At 35.4% G+C, this 20,569-nt stretch overlaps 1 protein-coding gene across 1 annotated transcript in view; it reads right to left on the bottom strand.

Annotated features, from left to right (window-relative positions):
• Positions 1 to 11,413: 11,413 nt before the first annotated feature.
• LOC121327667 overlaps positions 11,414 to 20,569 on the bottom strand; it is a 20,711-nt gene continuing 11,555 nt past the window's right edge. Inside the window, exons 10-16 of the mRNA XM_041271841.1 lie at positions 19,636 to 19,654; positions 19,151 to 19,210; positions 17,726 to 17,801; positions 17,203 to 17,243; positions 15,224 to 15,324; positions 11,835 to 11,912; positions 11,414 to 11,431 (exon numbers count right to left, since the gene is read on the bottom strand). Of these exons, the coding sequence (XP_041127775.1) occupies positions 11,414 to 11,431; positions 11,835 to 11,912; positions 15,224 to 15,324; positions 17,203 to 17,243; positions 17,726 to 17,801; positions 19,151 to 19,210; positions 19,636 to 19,654 (393 nt within the window). The remainder of the gene's footprint in view (positions 11,432 to 11,834; positions 11,913 to 15,223; positions 15,325 to 17,202; positions 17,244 to 17,725; positions 17,802 to 19,150; positions 19,211 to 19,635; positions 19,655 to 20,569) is intronic.

Genomic DNA, 20,569 nt, shown 5'->3' with positions numbered 1-20,569 from the left:
AATAATGTAGACTTATATTTAAATTTTAATTTACAGCTTAATACAAAAAAATCACATATAACGTATACCACATTACATATAATCACATATTCTATGATCATATATGGCATAAGGAGATCTGATTTTATGCTTAAAATTGCAATACTTTAAAATGGTGCAATACATATTGACCCCATCTATGTCTTCAGTGTATATACATTGCTAATTTATATTATTTCAATGACCGTTGCTGTTTTGTAAGTCGGTGTTATTCCCCCCAAAACATCAACGCTAAAAATGAACACACAAATAGGTAGAAAATTAATGGTTTTGCTCAAATCGTTACACCAAAAAACAAACAAAAACAAATTTAAAAAAAGAGCAAGTAGCTAGGTATGACATGGTTCAAGTAGCAGCTCCCTGCGAGTAGGAGAGATAACAGTGAAGGAAACACGAAATAGAGAAATGGATCGATTTCTGTTTTCGTTTGTTTTTGTGTAATACATTCTCACTGCCTTACATAGTTCTGCTTTTAACTAGTATTAGAATATGTATGCTTTAAAACAACATAACTTATTTTTCCCCTGAAAGTCCAGCAATGCACCACAACTGTAAATCCTTTGCAACTGTAGATTTCAAGAACTGTGAAACTATATAAAGTCTCTCAAATGTAAACATCTATTGTGTACATCCAGCTGTTTATTGTGATGGAGAGCACTCTCCATTGCCTGATGAAGCTTCTATTTCTATTTTTTTTTCTTTTCAAATCCGTGTTGTTTGTATAGGATACAGTGGTTAGCAAACTACAGTTACGCAGACACACTGCAGATTGAACAACTCAGTTTGCCTGAAAATCTATCTTTAACTTTCCTTTCATTGACATCGGTTATTTGTGCTGTTGTATCACTAAGGCTGTATTTTTCACAGTGAGCATGGATTTCACGCGCTCCATGAATTAGAACCAGTGCTCTGTAGTAATAATATCCAATTCTCTGCAAAAATCTCAATTTCTATAAGAATACTGTTTTTAGGATTTAAAAATGCACTGATTAAACGTTCACTTCACCAGTGGACAACTTATTATATGAAATCCAGCTGAACTTGCTTACCCTAAATTATGAAACACATGGCAGAGGGTTTTTAAAAACCTTTAATTACAGGATACAGACAAGTTTAATTTTTAGCTCTTGTTAATAGGGTGACAGACTTTAGCAAAAGTACCCTGAATATTTAACTTTTGCCAAATTCTCCTTCGTATTTTTTTATTATGAAAGTTTTTGTTTTTAAATTGGATATTTTTATACCGTTTTATTTTTACAGTGGAAGTGACCTATATTTTATTTTTGTAACAATTAGTGTGTGAATCACTCGGAAAACATTGATTTGTGTTTGTTTGAATTAACATTTCCTCAACATAATAGGCTCTCTGTATTTATATGTTGTTGTTTTTTTTTTATTGAGTATGAACTTGCCTTGGTGCCCTTGGATTGGATTGATATTTTGGCTTTCTGCCCCCGAGAACAGCCTTTCTGCCCCTGAATCTTCACACCCAACAAAGGCAATATTGCCTTGCCCTTCATGACCTTAAATTCATGCCTTTATGTTATCACTTTATGAAAACATGTCGAAGGCCACTGTTTACTGTAAAGAAACAGCAATGGAAAGGAATTAAATAATAAAAAAAAGAAAATGTGTTGTCAGCTTTATGTACTGTTTATTTTGGGAATAAACAAAATAATGTTTAACTTGGAACTTCTATTTGGCATCCTTTGTTTTGTAGTTAAATCACTGAGGTAAAGTAAGGCCTACACAATGTATTCTTTACTCCTGGGATATTTGATATCATGAAATGATCTTGTAACTGTTAAAGCTAGTTGACTAATATTTCTTGTCTAGAGACATATTTGCAATAAACTTTGTTGTTTTTGTAGTGTCTGTAATCATGGGTATTAATTTTGTTTAATAAATGTAATTTGATTTTTAACATTTACCATGGTTCAAAACTTGTCATTGATATTTTATAATTCATATAAAATAACTACAAATTAATAATACACTGCTTAGGATAATTGATATTGGCTAATTATAAATAATACCATAATCCTACAAGTACACATTTATTTTTCATACTTTTTTGCAGGCACGGTTATTCCGCAACCCCCCAATATACACTACAAATGCTTAAGTGCAGAGGTGCTGGATTATTACAGTCCTGTTTCATGCCGCAGTTATGATGGTGACCAGACATGTGTGAGTACTGTTGTGTAAAAAAAAAAGGTCAAAATTAACTGTTGCATTCAAAAAATGTAGACTAGCGAAAAACAAAAATAGACACGCATTAACAAGTGAAAAGGTTATCGTTTTTTTTTTTTTTTTTTTTTTTTTGTCTTGTTTTAAATAAATAAGCACAGTAATTTACGGTGGAAAGTTGGAGAGAGAAATAATCAAGAAGAGGGAGGAAGAATGCAATTCAACAGCTTGAAACTCGAAAGTGCTGAAAGAGATGGAGGAGAGAGAAGATGGTATTGAGGTGTTGGTGCACAACCAATTTAACCAGTTTGCTTGGTTTATAATTTCATGTTATGACATATTAATATCCTGATACTTGGTTTTCGGGATCGCCACCTTCACCAAAGCCTGGACTTTAGAGGCTACCAGCTTTACCTGCCCATTACCCGTAATATACCCCAGATACTGTGTCTCTTTTTTTTTGCCAAATGCATACTTACCTTGCATCCCCCAGAGAGTAGGATAGTTGAAAAACCACCACATCGATATATGCAGCTGCATATTTCCGATGGGGGTGTAGGACCTGATCCATGTCTGTGGAAGGTTGCTGGGGCTCCATGCAGTCTGAACGGCATGGTCTGGTAATGGTACAGCCCATCTTGGGTAGAGAGAGCATTTTTCTCTCACAAGCTAGGAGTTAGTGGAATTTGCAAGTATCCCTTCGTCAGATCCAAAGTCGAGATAAACCTTTCCCAATCTCTCATAAGGTATGCATCGAACTTGGAGGCCACATTCAACTTAAGAAAATCCACACGGAAACGAGTGGAACCATCACAATAGGACTGTACTACTCGCTCCGGGAAGGCTGAATGACGGACTACAGCCCAGCGACTTTCCGGAAGGAAGGTTCGAACATTCGATGGTACTAATTTCCATAATTTACTGGTGATGTCACCATAGCTACTTGTTTATATTTGATTGAAAATACTGTTATTTTACAGGTAAGTCATATAAATGGAATAAAACATTCATATGTAGTTTAAAAATATGTTGTATAGAATAGTAATCATGTTTTTATAATTTAATAAAAAAATATGCATTGTTTATTTACACCTAATTGATGCTGCTTGCGTGTAAGCTTGTGTTGCAGCAGCACTAAATGCAGCGGACTTAAGCAAAAAAAAATTAATTTAACAGTCACCGTTCCAAGCAGGTTATCAGTCACAGTCACATTTTACTACTATTACTAAATAATAATAATATGAACTTACGATTGTAAAATGACCCCAGAGATTGGTTGTGCCTCCATGATACATCAACAGATGCAGGCACAGTTTGCGTTCAGCTTTTTATTTTTTTGGTCATCTGTGCATTTAACACAGAAATCCCAAACAGCAGAGGAGTTTGGAGACATTTCTGTCACTACAGCTTACGATGTGCAATGCTTTGCTGTCAGTATGGTGAAGGAAGGTTTGCCTCTGAATAACACAAGCTGGAGGGGGAAGGGACGGTTGATGCTCAGTTTTCTAAATTAAAATTATTAGTGTTAGCATATATATTTTGTATGTTTCTAACATATTCTACCATAGCTCTTAACTTCCCAAGACACTCCAGCCACAAGGGCAGTTTGAATCAAAGTCTGCCCCCATGCTGAGTCTAATGCGTGGGTACTCACATTACCGACTCTTGCATCAACAATACAAGGTCCCTCCCAACCATTAACCCCAAGACTTACCTGTTTTCGGTGTCAGAAAACGGGAGGCTACTTCACATGCCATCACTACGGGCAGTTCTGAGCAATGTGAACGGCCTTGTGGCACTGGTAGCGGGCCAGGGCGAAGGGCGCCAATGGAGCCTGCATTTTTTTCAACAATGGCTTTCTTTTTGCCACTCCCCCATAAAGGCCAGTTTTGTGAAGCACCCGGGCTATTGTTGCCATATGCACAGTGTCTCCTAGCTCAGCCATGGAAGACTGTAACTCCTTTAGAGTTGCCGTAAACCTCATGGTGGCCTGTATGACTAGTGCCCTTCTCGCCGGGATACAGCCGGGAGGACGGTCTGTTCTAGACAGATTCACAGTTGTGCCACATTCTCTCCATTTCTTAATAATGGACTTTACTGTGCTCCGGGGGATATTCGATGCCTTGGAAATGTTCTTATATCCTACCGCTGATTGCTTCTTTTGAAGAAACTTATTCAAGATTTTCTTTGAATGTTCCTCCGTCGTCTACAGCCATCGCAGAAAGTTGAGAAACTTTCTTGAGTCTCTACCAGTGTTCATCCCACAAATTAGTGTGCTAAAGGTGCTAAACTCCATTGACTCGTTAGTCAGAGACTGAGGAAACTCTGAGATCTCTGAACAATTAGTAATACCTAAGCCAGTTCTATTCAACAGTTTGGAAAGCATAAACATCTGAAAATCAAGAAACAAATACATGAGCAGAACATTCCGCGAAGAAAAGAATTACCAAGACATCCATGAAAAGGAAAGGGGCACAAGAAGACAATGAAAGCATAGAACAGTAGAAATGCGGTAACTGTGGCTTCAACTTGCAAAAACATGCCTTGGCATAAAGCAAGAAAACACACAAAAAAAAAAAAAAACAGATGGAAATGACCCCAAATGTAATTATATCTGTTGTGCATTGAAAAAAAGCTACCAGACTTAGACTGGTTCAATTAAGAAATAGCCAGCTAATTAAATGCACCATTGGAATCAGCCTGTTGTTATCCTGAACCATCCCGAGGTTGATATTACTGAAATTACAAATATTAACAAATGCAAAGGGAAAGTGCTTAAAGTTGTTCTATCTGAATGGACCAAGAATTTGCTGCAATTAAAGAAACAGATTATAAGAACATAAGAAAGTTTACAAACTAAAGGAGGCCATTTGGCCTATCTTGCTCGTCTGCTTGTTAGTAGCTTATTGATCAAGCAGCTTCTTGAAGGCTCCCAGGGTGTCAGCTTCAACAACATTACTGGGGAGTTGGTTCCAGACCCTCACGATTCTCTTTGTAAAAAAGTGCCTCCTATTTTCTGTTCTGAATGCCCCTTTGTCTAATCTGCATTTGTGACCCCTGGTCCTTGTTTTTTTTTTCAGGTTTAAAAAGTCCCTTGGGTCGACATTGTCAATACCTTTTAGAATTTTGAATGCTTGAATTAGGTCGCCATGTAGTCTTCTTTGTTCAAGACTGAACAGACTCAATTCTTTTATATTACATATACAAGTTCTTTTAAACCCGGAATAATTCTGGTCCCCACATTGTCTAGATGAAGACATTTCTGAGTCAACAAAAACTCCAGGTCTTTTTCATAGATTCCTTCTTCAATTTCAGTATCTCCCATATGATATTTATAATGCACATTTTTATTTCCTGCGTTCAGTACCTTACACTTTTCTCTATTAAATGTCATTTGCCATGTGTCTGCCCAGTTTTGAATCTTGTCTAGATCATTTTGAATGACCTTTGCTGCTGCAACAGTGTATGCCACTCCTATTTTTGTGTCGTCTGTGAATTTAACAAGTTTGCTTACTATACCAGAATCTAAATCATTAATGTAGATTAGGAATAGCAGAGGTCCTAGTACTGATCCCTGTGGTGCTCCATTGGTTACCTCACTCCATTCTGAGGTTTCTCCTCTAATCAGTACTTTCTGTTTTCTATAAGTTAACCACTCCCTAATTCATGTACATGTGTTTCCTTGAATCCCAACTGTGTTCAGTTTGAGAATTAATCTTTTATGCGGGACTTTGTCAAAAGCTTTCTGGAAATCTAAAAAAAACATGTCATGAAACAATCAGAAACACGGCGTCAACTTTAAAGGCCCTGAGGAGGAACATCATTTGCTGAAAATGAAGATCAGAAAAATTCAAGATAACTATCAAGTGGTGGGAATTGTTCCAGAACCATCTCCTAGATTTTTAGGTGCTGGTCTTGCACACATGTTACTTATGCTAATTTAAAGCACTTTGACTGCTTCAGAACAGTATTGAGAGACCAAATTAACTACAAAATGTCAGGGTTTCAAAATTCCACCTTTTTTTAGGAATTTAGATCTAATATGATTTTAGATGAATCCAGGTGACTTGAACTTTTAAACATTTGTTTAAAGAAATGTTTGAGTTGCGTTTTAGGGCTTGTGTTATAGCATGTCTGAATGTACTTATGGGTTCTAAAGTATTAATCGCCTTTGTTTTCACTTGTGTATTTAAAGATAATTATAAACATTTTAATTTACAAACATTGTTGCTTTTTACTCACTCAAATTAGACTACTGAGCCATCATTGGTTTGGACTGCATTTCCCAGAGGCATTAGATTATTTTAACATTATAAAACTTTAAACAAACAAAAACATAAATACAAATTATTGTCTCAAGAGCTGCAATTAGACATTATGAATGTATTCATTTTTTTATTTTTGTGGAAAGAAACTCCAACTTTTGTCACGCTCAAAGAAACCTTTCTGCACCTCAATGTCCAATAATAATGGAGGGTGCTTCCTTAGATCTGTGCAATTCTAGTAGCATATTTTCTGCAGATTACCAAAACATTAAGAATTATTGGACACAGACAAGAGGACTTTTATATATATATATATATATATATATATATATATATATATATATGCTATATATAGATATAAAATGTACATTAATAAATTTAGACCATTTATTAATGTTAACATATTTTTTTAAGTTAATTGTCCTGCAGATAACATACCACCCCTAAGCACTTCTCCCGGGGAGTCATCATATTTAATCGTGTTGTATAAAACCTATGCATATAAAAACCAACTACAACCTCTGTAGAATCCCTAATAATAAGGACTAGTCATTTTGGTAAATATGCTTTTTCTGAACCCTCTAGTAGTTTTAGTGCTGGCCCCTTGAAGTCTTCACATGATTCGTTTTGAATTAAGAGTTGAATGCAAATTACTATTTACATGACTTGCATTCAAGCTTTTTGGGGGGTGTTTTATTTTTTTGGAGTAAATACGACACAGGGAAAAGATTGACAAATTCACCATGATATTGAATTCAAAGACGTTACTTTTAATTTTGTAATAAAAAAAAATACAGAAATAAATCAATTTCTACAAATTGCAATAAGGTTGTTAAACAATGAAAGTGATGTTCTTACTTTCTTTGTGCTTTGGAAACTTTTAAACACAAGCATAAAAACAAGATAAATTATAAAATACACCACTTTGCATAAAGCGTCCTTTGGATATTAATAACCGATTACTTAAATACTTAGAAACATACATAGACCAGAAAAATAACACATGATGCGTAATACTAGAAATATGTTCTCTACCGTGATCAACATGGTATTTATACAATTAAGGAATGTGTATTTAATTTAAAAAATATTAACACAGGAAACAAAATTATAGCCTGCATAGTTTTAGTTTATCACTTGCACTTGTGAGAATTTAAGCAGGGACCTGTCTGAGCTTAGGGTCCACGAGGAGTATGTAGCACCTACTACTGCTAATGTTTTATACACCATTTAAGATGACAACTTCACAGCTGTGGAATCTGCGACCTGTGACAAACAATGGCTGCCATATTGGGACCATGTGACGTTTTGGTTTCCAGATGATAAAGACCTAATGCTTTCAAATGTTGACTTCATGATTATCTAGGCCAAGTTCAATCTCAGAAACTGTTTGAGGTAATGACTTCATGCCTGCAGGATTTTGTCATTTCAGAATATTATGATCAAACGTGCTAAATGATAGCGAGTCACTCCAATCGGAGCATCAGCATTGTTGAAACAGGCAGCATGATCTGAGTACAATGTAATGTATGAAGAAAAATAGAACCAACAAACAGGGCTCTGTTTGTTGTCCTGAGGACAACTCCGGATACAGCGACGGTAAAGTAATGTGTTTCTTATAAACACTAGAGAGAATTCTGAAACCCTTTAAAGGAAGATACTTTTATTGTAGTGAATATTTACAACATTTGTCTTTTGTGTAATCAGATTGACATGATGCATTGTTTCACACACAAATCGATGACATAGCTTTCATAGGTTGGATGTTTTGGTTAACGGGCATTTGAAAATAGAAGATGCTTGATATCATTTTCAGTAACAGGATAAGTTAAGGTGCACTGCTCCTTCTGAGTCCCTGATTTATCCTTCCCATCAATAAGTATTATTGGATATGTCTTGTGGAATTCAATGATGTCACTTATGGAATCAAACATCTAGTAAAGAAAAGAAGAAAAAATATGTATTGAATATTTACAAACATTAACTATTTTGCCAATATGATTGATTACGCTGGTTTAATTGCAATTAATAAATTCAGAGACATCAAAACTATCCGATAGCTTGACTAATTCACAACCCTTCTATTTTGATTTCAATTTGTTGTATGTATATTACGCCTTTCATATCACAGTATATGCAGTTTCAAGAACTAGTGCACTTTACAAAACAACAATAATAACAATAAAAAATCAAAATAAAATAAAACAATTGAAGAACAATAAATGAATATGAATGACAGATAAAACAATAAACAGATAAAAACAATTATGTTAGTAAGTCAGGTTAAAAAGGCCAAACCATAAAAGTAAGTCTTCTACAATTAAATATTCTGACTTGATGGTGAGAAAAGCAATACCAAATAAAAAGAGCTGATGGCTTACTCAGAAGCTAAATAATCAAGTTTAATAACTGGTATACTTAAAATATTATACATATTTAAAAAAAAAAAAAAAAAAAAACATAAGTGCCATTAGTGAATCAGCAAATAAAGGTAAGAAAAGATTGAAATATAAAGAAAGGTACATGTCCTGTTTATTACATTCGCTTACTTATAAAGACTGTGCATACCATTGACTTAATTATGTTGAAAGTGCCCTTACCAAGTTTTAAGAATAATTCTGTAGGTGCCTTCTAAATTTAAAGATATAGGACCAAATATTCAGATCAAGCAAACCACGCCTCCAACTTTCAGAAATAGTATTTCCATGTAAAACTGTTATATCTGACTTGCAGTACTTTAGCATAAACCCACTAACCATCTTTTAGAAATACATTTCTGACTGTCTGTATGTGACGGAGAGCGAATGAATCCGAATCAACAATCTCCCTCTCGACCGGTGAGGGCACTGGACAACAGGAGCTGCGGGCTTCCTACTGAATGGTTGGGCAGTTCATCCCAGGGACAGTCGGGAGCCGGCCATTCAGGAAGAGGGCGGCATTACGGTACCTGGAGTCATCGCCCTAGTACGGTGAGCGAAGTTTCAGTCATGAATTGGAGGAGACGTGATTGAACTAGTTATCGGAGGGGGCGGGGCTTAGGGTACTTTAGGGGGACGTGACGCCGTAATCGGCTCCTTTGTTGTGGTTAAGGGGAGGAGACAAGGACGGAACCTTGAATGAAGTGTGGGTTCATTGAGAAGTGTTGTGTTTGTTTTGCCAGACGGCTGATACGAAGCTGGAGCTACAGCGAGAAGCCCGGACCCGAACGCGCACAAGCACCAGCACTCAGAGCACCGGACCTGCACCAGAGCACCCAGTTTGGAGACGTGTTTTTTGTGTTTCTTATTTCGGGACTGCAACCCCTTTGTTTCGTAGCTGGTAATACCCATTGCTGGGTAGAACCAGCTTTATTATTGAGTCCAGTTTTCGCTGGCAATACCCATTGCTGGGTAGAGCCAGCTTTATTTTAAGGGCATTAAAAGAAACCTGACCGGTAAACTTTGTGTTTGTCCTTTGTTGGAGCACCTCAAATCACCTATACACCGCAGCACTACAAACCACTTTGCCACACTAACTGTGTAGAGGATACGCTGAGTTGTCACGTAAATAATTCCCTGCAAATGGACTGAGATAATGGCGTACACTGCAGCAATATAACCTTTTGAATTAACAAATCATTACAAGTCAGGCTTGTTGATTTTAAGTAATCACAGTGACAACAGTTTGGGAATATTAGGGAGGTAGATTATCAAGCATGCGTGGCCTTGAGCAAACAGTCAATCCCAGTGAAGGAGAAAAGGATAGCATTGTCAGAAGTACTTTTTTCAAAAGAAAAAGCTACAGTAAAATGTAATACAAGCAAAGGTTATTGTTTTAATGGGCATTTATTGTAGGAAGTACATGAAAGTTTTAGTCTTTTAAAATGTATAAAACTATGTTTTATTAGTGCCTTGTTTCCCTGACTTATTCTGGAAACCGCTAAACTGCAGACACGCACCAGTAATTGATTAGTCTAGGTTGCTTAATTTACACACAGACCCTAGATCCAGTGGGAATTTTGTAACCAAATGCAGATACAATGGCAGAAGTAACTACTGTTACTTTAATTAATTATTGCACAGAGTTTGTACCTTAAAAAAAAAAAAAAAAAAAGCTTTCCAAAAGATTACATAACAGTCCTCACTTTCAAAAGAGAAAGTATTTAAAATGTTTCTACAAACAGTACAGTACCTAGCTAATATATTTGACTTTCTCTGAGAAGCTAATTTGGTCAGCTAAACTATGACTTACTCCTATAAAATATCTAAATACATTTTGTTTTTCTCTCAACAGTTAATCATGTAATATCAGATCAAGAGGAAAAACAAGCGTAGCCACACATCCAGGCAGACCAGGTTCCACAAATTGATCTTTCAGAACAGATTATTTTGGGAAACCACAGTGTCTCTACTCATCATGTTGGTTATCAAAAGACACAAACCTCAACGGGGGAGATAGAACAGACTACAGTCACTGAGGAGTGGACCAGCATTGATAAAAAAAGGCATAGCTATTACACCAGATTGCTTATACTTGTACTGCATACTTACATCATTTCCCCATAGTCCTGTTCCAAGTGCATACTGCTGACTTTGTTCCAGAAAACGGATTTTAATGTTGTACACTTTATTTTCATAAAACACGACTAAGACGTATGATGGTTCATCAGCAGTCTTCTTTGAGCAGTCTCGTACTAGAAATGCCCCATCCTGCAATACAGCGATGCAATAATACTCCTATCAATTGATATGTATCTATCATTATTGCAGGCTAAATGTAAAAACGAAACCATCAAGGTAGGTTATGTTAGTTCAGCTACATACTTTATTACAATCTTTGTGTACTTTCATAAAGCAATTGACCAATATGAGTAATCTTCAATACAATTTGAGGTATACAATTGTCCAATGGATTTTTTAACTTCCTGTATCATGTTAAAGTTAAATATCAGTTAATAGCTAAGAAAAGTGGCAAACAAAACACTATCAATCTCACATTATAAATAATTTAAATAACTGTAGCAGATTAGCCAACACTTGCTGTTTCCTAAATGTTTATATGGCACCAAGGTAAGGATATTAAAATGCACCATGGTGTAACTGAAATGTGTTCTTAATTTGGTTAGCATATACCAAGATCCTACGATACGATCCTAGCTGAAGTTTTGTATGCAAAAGACAGATTTTTCATGTACTAAATTGATAATTTGTCATTGTTTTATACAAGCAAATCTTGAGATGTGGCACATGTGCCTTTTTATTTGGTTTATTGTTAATGATATAAAACAAAAATGCTTCACAGTTGCAGTGTTTCTTGCAATTTCTTCAACCTCAATAAAAATTTAAAAGAAAGATAAATTACCACACTCTTCCTATATAAAGCAGTTTCAGCTTCATAACGATCATATGCTCCGATGTACCAGCTATGCCTGCTTAAACCCTGGACATAAAACAACAGGCAATAATGACATGTTCATAGTCACACAGTCAATCATACATTAGTTTTTTTTGCATAAATTTGAACTTGGATCATGTGAATATGTTTTTAGTTTGTATTCTTGTGAAGAAAATGTGTGGCAGGTTTTGTCCAAAAAAATGAGAGAAAGAGAGATAGAGAGAGAGAGGGGGGGAGGGCAGTTTAATGTTAAACCCCAATTTCTGGTCTTTAATTACCCATTTCGTTCAGCTCGGATATGCAGATTCCGAGATCTAGGTAGTGAAAAAAAAAAAGAAAAAAAACTGTTTTTTGCTTTGTTTTTTTTTTTTTTGTTAGTCTCCAGCTCCAAAACAATTTGGAATTTTTGTTTGATAATTTTAGGGTATAAGGGGACTGGTCCAGAATAGTGCCTTTTTCTGGTTTGGTGAAAACATGAATCTGTTCCTGAGTTATAGGGATTTTAGCAGGCTCAGTACAGCTCTTGGAGTTAGATGTTTGATCTCGAAAAAGGAATTGGCCTGACAACAAGGTATCCATTTTTTCATGAGGGTCTAATCTTTCGTCAGAAAAAAAATCTTTCTTTGTGAGGCCGGCATTTTGTTTTGAGTTTAAAAAAAAAAAAAACTGAAACTGCCTGAAAATCATCTATCTTTAGTAAACCATGACATGTTTGTATATAACTGGGGCTCCATAAGATTGGCTGTTACATTGTCCTTTCATTTTGTGAGTGGGAAATGTGTTTTTTATTTTTTTTAAATTTTTTTTTTTTTTTTTTTTTGTTACACGTCTCACGAAAATCCAAAAAGGTTGTGGACAGCCACCGCCGAGTTCTCGGAGAGGTTTGCCCAAACAGACAGCACTTCCCGGGGCAGCAGTGTGAGGTTCCTAAATTACATTTTAATTGCTGATATCTCAGCCTCAGTTCAATTTAGAAAGACAAGAGCACTCTCATTTAAATTTTAACATTTTTAAAAAACAATCATTAACATTAAAAAAACAATCATTAACAGCTGCCGGGTCCTTGGTTAATAAGGGCCGCAGACATAAAGCTGGAGTCTAGTGCTGAGGGAGCACGTTTACCGAGCACGCCAAAGATCAGTGGATCGAAAACTAGTGAAAGCGTTTATTTATTTATTTTTTTAATATATTAATTTAAATTTTATACTAACGTTATTAGTTTTTGTTAATGAGTGCGAACATCCAAAGGTCTATAACATTTAATATACTAAATATTGTAATGGTTATAGTTAAATTCATATTTGTTGGGGTTTTTTGCAGAGAGAGATGGTAAAGCTATGGCCACAACTTTTGTTTATATATTTGACCCATAATATTAATGTCAGAGTTTATAACATGATGTAACTACTGATTGGATCATTTTTGTCTAAAATTAATATTAATCTTATAATTAATACTTTTTAATAGGTTTTGTGACTAATTTGAAGCTATTAATTTGTTTCAATATTAACTAAATCGAGTTATAAATAAAATTGATTCATATTGTTACACAATTGGTTTATTAAGATGTTTGGATATACTGTTACTTGATTGATTATTGTCTTGCTCACAGTCATCTTAAAATAATGCTAGAATATGTTTTGTTGAAAAAGAATACTTTTTGACTGATGTCAAATTGCTGCTGATGTACTTATTTTCAAAAGGTTTTCTTTAGGTTGTTCTTCTTGGGTGCAGGGAGGGGGCTACTTCACAGTCTTGCACCAGGGTCCAGTAAATCGTAGCTAAACACTTTGTGTGAATAGGTGAAGAAAAACTAATCATGTGTATTATATATAAACATGTGTTGGTGTTTAGCATTCCCTCCCACCCCCTTATCATCAGTTAAGATGAACAACATACAACTCTGCAGATAACACAAGAGACATCCATCATCATGGTCCATTAGGTGTATGAGGTCTATTGCCATGCCAGTGTGTTGGGGGGAGATGTATATCTGGGCACTGCTTATGCATAATAGTGGCACCAACATCACACTGTACATCTATGAATTCCACTGCCGTGATCAGTGTCTAGTGTGGCATCCACGTTTGTTGGGTGGGAGGGGTGGGGAACTGCATGCAGGGCAACATGAGGGGAAGTATATGTATGGTAAATCATGAGACACAGGTGCATGACAGAAAGACTATCAATAGTGCTGCATATTAATCTGTCTAGTTTTTCAGTGTCATACTGGATGAGCAACAGAATACAGTTTTCTGGGAGGAATGGCCTCACCGTCACAGTTCAGCTGTATACATTGTGCTGTAATACCAGTATGGTCTGTATTCTCCAGTGTTTTAGGACTATTTTGGCAGATAGCACACACATGCATTCTGTAAATAGCCATCATTATTCAGTGCAGATGGATGTCTCGTGTTATCTGCAGAGAGGTGTATGTTGTTTGTCTGATGATGGCTGTCTGTGGTTGCTTGTGTTGTCTCGCTCCTTCCACTACTTATAAGGAGGTGGGAGGGAATGCAGTTAGGGTTTAAAACCCTAACATCGCATTTCCCTACTTTTGATGTTTCAATATCAGTGTATATATATATATATATATATATATATATATATATATATATATATATATATATATATATATATATATATATATATATATATATATATACACATACACATACAGTGCTACCCCGTTATAATGCAACGTATTATAGTGTAGAACTGGTTATAACATGGTAAGGCCATGGCTCCTATTTCCCCCATAAACAATTTGAACCACATATTCAATACAAATACAAATTTGAGATACAGTACGAAGCATAACAGACAGCAAAAAAAAAAAAAATCTCTTAAAATGAATCTCGATGCAGTGGATAGAGGTGAAACTCAAGCAGCAGTCTCATTATCTATAAATGATGCAGAATAAACATTGTATGGATGGTTAAAAGACAAAAATGAAGAGGTTTTCTTGATAAGATTGACTTCAAAGAGGGCTGCTCTAGGAAAATAATGTGCTGTACTAAAGAGTGGGACAAGCTGCTGTGTGAATGTGCTGCTGTGAGACTGCAAGACTTGTTTTTGATGTGGCCCCGGCTAACGGGCCAGGAATAATCATCCCAATAATCCGTTTATTTGAGTACCTGCAAATTGTGTGTGTCTCCTTCCTTCATTTTCCACAGTACGCTACAATATTAACTTGGCTTGTGGGCATTGTAAATCATTTCGGGAACAAAAATAACAATATTCGTTATAAGACAGTCAGTCAGTGGCAGAAGTGGGATTTGGACTGGTGATCTTCTGGTCACAGGTATTTAGTATGCATTTCGATTCAATCAGTAAAGTAATACTGTGTGTTGTACCTGAGCTGTTGACCTGCTGGGTATCGTGGGTTTCAGCTTTTGCATGTCATTTTTAGTCTGAGGCCATTCATGGATGTATCTTGACTTGTGTGTTGTTATACCTGTGAAATAATGAGATAGTGTGTCAAAGTTAGCTGTTCCACTCCAGGTCTATTCAAACTGTTTTATATTGTTACATCTTGTAAACAGAACCTACTTCCAGGTCCAACAGTGGCTATTTATTTTATTTGACCTGTTAATCCTATGGTGGAGTGGTTCTTCATGACTGTAATTAATGCAATATCTGGGAGATCACAGTAGACACATTACAAGGAGAACCAATCATTTGGATATATATAAATATGTGCAAATCGAAGTTAATTGCCATTTCTAGGTATTACAAATTCCCAGTCCAATTTTCAAGTTGCTTTTTGTATTTTAGATCCTGCTACTTGCTTGCTTTTGCTTTGAGGTAGCTTTAACTCATTGATATGAGGTGCTAACTTGCACACTGTTGCTTTACTCAGACGAAAATGCTCCAGGAACATTCACACTTCCACAAGCATGTACACATAAACCGATTTCTACTTCAAAACATCTTTGTTTTGAAGTATAACTCCAGAATCTATATTTTTAGTAAGACTGTTTTATAATTTTGGCAGAGTTGTCTGTTGTGCCTAATAAAACCATATTCCTGTTATGAAAGTTTACCACTCTGCATTTCCATGGTAATTTTACAGTTTTTCCATGGTTATACTGTACATTTACTAGTGAAGACCAGGGTTTTCCTCCATTCACATTACCTCTCGGGCTTCGCAGTGTTTACTGTACCAGTGCTTTACCATGTTTTCCTTATTCCTTATTACACTTCGCTATGCTTTACTACAGTGAACGTTTATAAGGGACAACTTTTCAAAATTATTTTTGTGACTTCACAAATTGTTAGATAGCTTGCTATATCATTCTTGTCCATTTATGCAAAAATGTTACTACCCTATGTGTTCAATTTAGTTAATATATGACTTGTGTGGTCGCATCTGTTTACCAGTGTCACTTGGAGTCGGACCTATATGTTTTCAATCAGTAACTAGTTTGTATGTACCCTGACAGAAAATATGTGTCTTTCTGATTATTTTTGTTACCACCACTAATCTGTTGGATTTAAAATTGAATAGACAAGTGAAAACAAAACAATTGAAACAGTGCCATCTAGTGGTTAACCCAATAATTGCAATTGCAGGGTTTCCCAATCCTGGTCTAACCCTAACCCCTTTTCCAGCTGAGTTCTCAGTTACTTAATCAAACTCTTAATTGAGCTAATGAGGTGCTTAATTAGACATTTTTATTGTTCTCACCTCCTAAAACATTGCAGATTTCAAGCTACTTATAAAACTGTGTAGTTAATGTGAAATCTCCAACTGTTTCAAAGCTGAAAACAATTTAAATGGTCTAATTAGGTTAATGAATAGTTCAATGAAGGGTTCAATTAAGTAACTGAGAACTCAATTTGAATGAAAACCAGCAGACACAGGGGTACCTAGGACCAGGGCTTGGAAACCCTGTATTATTGTATAGTCAGTAAATTATTTTCTGTGGTTAGAAGGATGTATAAGAATGGCTCTACCCTTCCCTATTTTTGTAAGTTATGGCTTCCTGATTAAATTAAAAAAAAAAAAAATGCATAGATGATAACATGCATTTTGCAGTGTTCCATAATCACATTTAACACTAAAATGTATCTATTTATTTTTCCATGATTTATTTTCAAAATCCAGAAAATCTTCAAATGTCTCTTCATATTCCTTACAATGACCCAATTAGGTTATTAGATTTACACATTCTTTATTTTAATTTTTTTTGCAAACTGCAAAAATCATGAATTTGTGAATACTATTCAATTTTGTTTTATGTTGAAAACTGTTTTTTAATTATCACTGTTATATTCCAAATGGTGGTGTGTCACATTCGAAGATCTGGAGGTCTTTAAGTTAATACTTTACCTGAAACGAGGGATACTCTGGAATTCAAAGCTGTACTAGAACTAACAAAGAATAAGAAACAAAAACAAATTCAACTTTTTTCCCTACATTTACATTTTCTTTTTAATATGAACATATTTTTTGTACTTGTTCCTGATTTTTAAAGCTTGGTATGTTATTCAGAGTAAGGATTAATACATTGAAAATTATATATAGTATTCCACCTATGCCACTGAAATTTTATAATGAAATAGTGATGATAGAAAACAAACTATCACGCATTCCTCTGAACTAATAGAGAACATGAGTGTACACCGTGGACGTACAGAGAGAAATACAAATAAGGAATGTTTTGATAATGACGGTTTTCATTTAAATCACTGCATCTTAAGTAAATGTTACTAAAGGATACATAAAACAAACAAGACTTAAACCCTTGTTGAGGTAGCCCTCTGTATCTTAGAGAAAAATGCACATTTCAAATGAACTCAAAGACAAACCAGTAGGATTCTCCTGCCTGTATTCAAGCTAAACTCAACCATACCTTGTAACCCACCCTTGTCTAAACTCCAGATCCTGGGAGCATCTAGGAGGTGTAAAAGGACGTCTTGAACGTGGGACTGGGGGGATAAATCACAGTAACAGCAAGCAATTCTAAATTAACTATATCTACTGTGTAAATAATATTAATAAATATTTTCACTGTTTTAATGCATATACATTTACATTCCATGTATTTTTCCTGTGATAACAAGCTATCCTCAAATAAAACAATATAAGCACCTATGCAAAGTTAAAGAAACATTGTATAATAGCCCTGGCCATGAATTTGTGTGTCCGTCCACACTCTGTATTATAGGTGACATATAAAAATGTATTTTTTATTTATTTATAAAATGGGTCTTTTAAATACTCTATCTTGATTAGTAAAAACAGGTCACATTGGGATGTTGATATAACAGTATAACACCATGGGTTAGCACTTCTTTTCAAAAAAGGGGCGAATCACTAGTAGAACCACTAGTCTTTAAAAACAAACAAACAAACAAAAAAAAACCCGGCAGGCATATTGGAATTTATCGCAATAAACATGACCGATGACTATGATTCCCTTTTGGGAAAATGAAGTACACATAAGCTACTGAATGAGTCCGAATTGGACACCAATGATTTATTCAAAAAAGCAAAAGGAAGTATTCAAATTAGCTTCTTCTCCCTGCACTACACTATTCTGAAAATAAAAGTTTAAAAAAAATATCAGAAACTTTCAGCTGATTTTAAAAGGATTTGGGTTGCTCTTAACAGAGGCTGGTGGGTAAATGAATGTTTTGTTACTGCTGCCCCAGGTCTTTGTCCGTACTCCTCTGGTTGGTTGCATCTCCTGCCCTCAATACTGCCACGTGTCCCACCCCCTTCGCAGCTATGTGATCTGATGCAGAATGTTTTTTAAATGCACCTTGACAAGCCCTGCCGTATCTTTCTTTCCACATCTTCTGCTGTCCCCTGCATTGTTTTATTAACACAGGCACAGTAATTCTCCACGTTGTCCAGTCGTAAACTAGAACGTTAGTTTGACAAGTAACCGGGTATTCCATAATGCAAATAATGTCTTGTGTATATTAAGATTCCCTAGTTTTGTTTTCATTTAGACAGCGGTTTATTCCAGCTTGGACTAAGTTATTACATTTCTATAGGAATCCCTCAGTATTTTATAAAGATTTTCTTAAGATGTGCATTTCCACAGTTAAGAAACAAGGTCTAAGTTAAGACCCCCCAGAAAATTGCTTTGTGGTTCAAACTTAAGACTCGGGCATAACATAGTCTGCAAAACTGACTTAAGCCCTTTTTTGTCTTAGACTTAGGTCAGCTTTGTGAATACAGCCCCAGTAGCTCGCCGACATCAGCTCTTGAGCTACTGGCTGTAACAAGATAATTGTCTTGGTCGTTGGATCTGAAGATCCCCACTTACCATCAGTGCTCTTGAGCTGTTGTGGCGAATTCATGCGGGGAAGTAACGTAATTGGACATTCTAAATTGGGGAGAAAGTCAGGGATAAAATAACAGATGTGACGGGGTACGCTCAGCTCCTGTATATTATTTTGTATCATTATTATTTAAAGGTATTGTTTGGTGTTTAAAAACACAATGTTTTTGTATTGTAATTGTTTTACAGCGTGGATGGGGTTAAAATGCAAATCAAAACAAACGTCTCATCAATTTATTATAAAAATAAGACTGGAAACGAACTGTAAAGGGAATGGCATCTCAGATTGAATTGCTTGCAATATGTGAAAAAAATGAGTAATGGTTGTAAAGCAGAAGAAATATGTATTAAAAGTGAATGAGAAGTACTTTAAGTGGTGGTGCTTTTTGAGATATGAGCAGGTGAACAAATGGTGATAGCAGATTTACAAACATATAGGCTAAACAATATATATATATATATATACCTACCATCGGATTGATCATTAACCTTTAAAAAAAAAAAAAACATAGAAACATAAGAAATAACATAGTACTACATTAATTTAATGTGTTCTCAAAAGAAGAAAAGACACACATACATATATATATATATATATATATATATATATATATATATATATATATATATATATATATATATATATATATATATATATATATATATATATATATATATACATATATACACACACACACACACACACACACACACACACACAGTGGCTTGCAAAAGTATTCAGACCCCTGACCAATTCTCTCATATTACCGAATTACAAATGGTACATTGAAATTTCATTCTGTTTGATATTTTATTTTTAAACACTGAAACTCAGAATCAATTATTGTAAGGTGACATTGGTTTTATGTTGGGAAATATTTTTAAGAAAAATAAAAAACTGAAATATCTTGCTTGCATAAGTATTCAAACCCCACACATTAATATTTGGTAGAGCCACCTTTCGCTGCAATAACAGCTTTAAGTCTTTTGGGGTAAGTATTTACCAGCTTTGCACACAGTGTCGGAGTGATTTGGGCCCATTTTTCTTGGCAGATTTGCTCCAGGTTGTTCAGGTTGGTTGGATGATGCTTGTGGATCACAATTTTCAAATAGTGCCACAGATTCTCAATGGGATTGAGATCAGGACTTTGACTGGGCCACTGTAGAACATTCATCTTTTTGTTCTTGAGCCACTCCAATGTTGCTTTGGCCTTGTGCTTGGGATCATTGTCCTGCTGAAAGGTAAATTTCCTCCCAAGCTTCAGTTTTTTAGCGGACTAAAGCAGATTCTCTTGCAGTATTTTCCTGTATTTTTCTCCATCCATTCTTCCTTCAGTTGTAACAAGATGCCCAGTCCCTGCTGATGAGAAGCATCCCCACAGCATGATGCTGCCACCAGCATCA

This window comes from Polyodon spathula, chromosome 1, assembly GCF_017654505.1.
Source record: "Polyodon spathula isolate WHYD16114869_AA chromosome 1, ASM1765450v1, whole genome shotgun sequence".
Classification (NCBI taxonomy): Eukaryota; Metazoa; Chordata; class Actinopteri; order Acipenseriformes; family Polyodontidae; genus Polyodon; species Polyodon spathula.
Note: the sequence above shows the minus strand (reverse complement) of the source record. Positions and strands in the feature narration are given on the sequence as shown.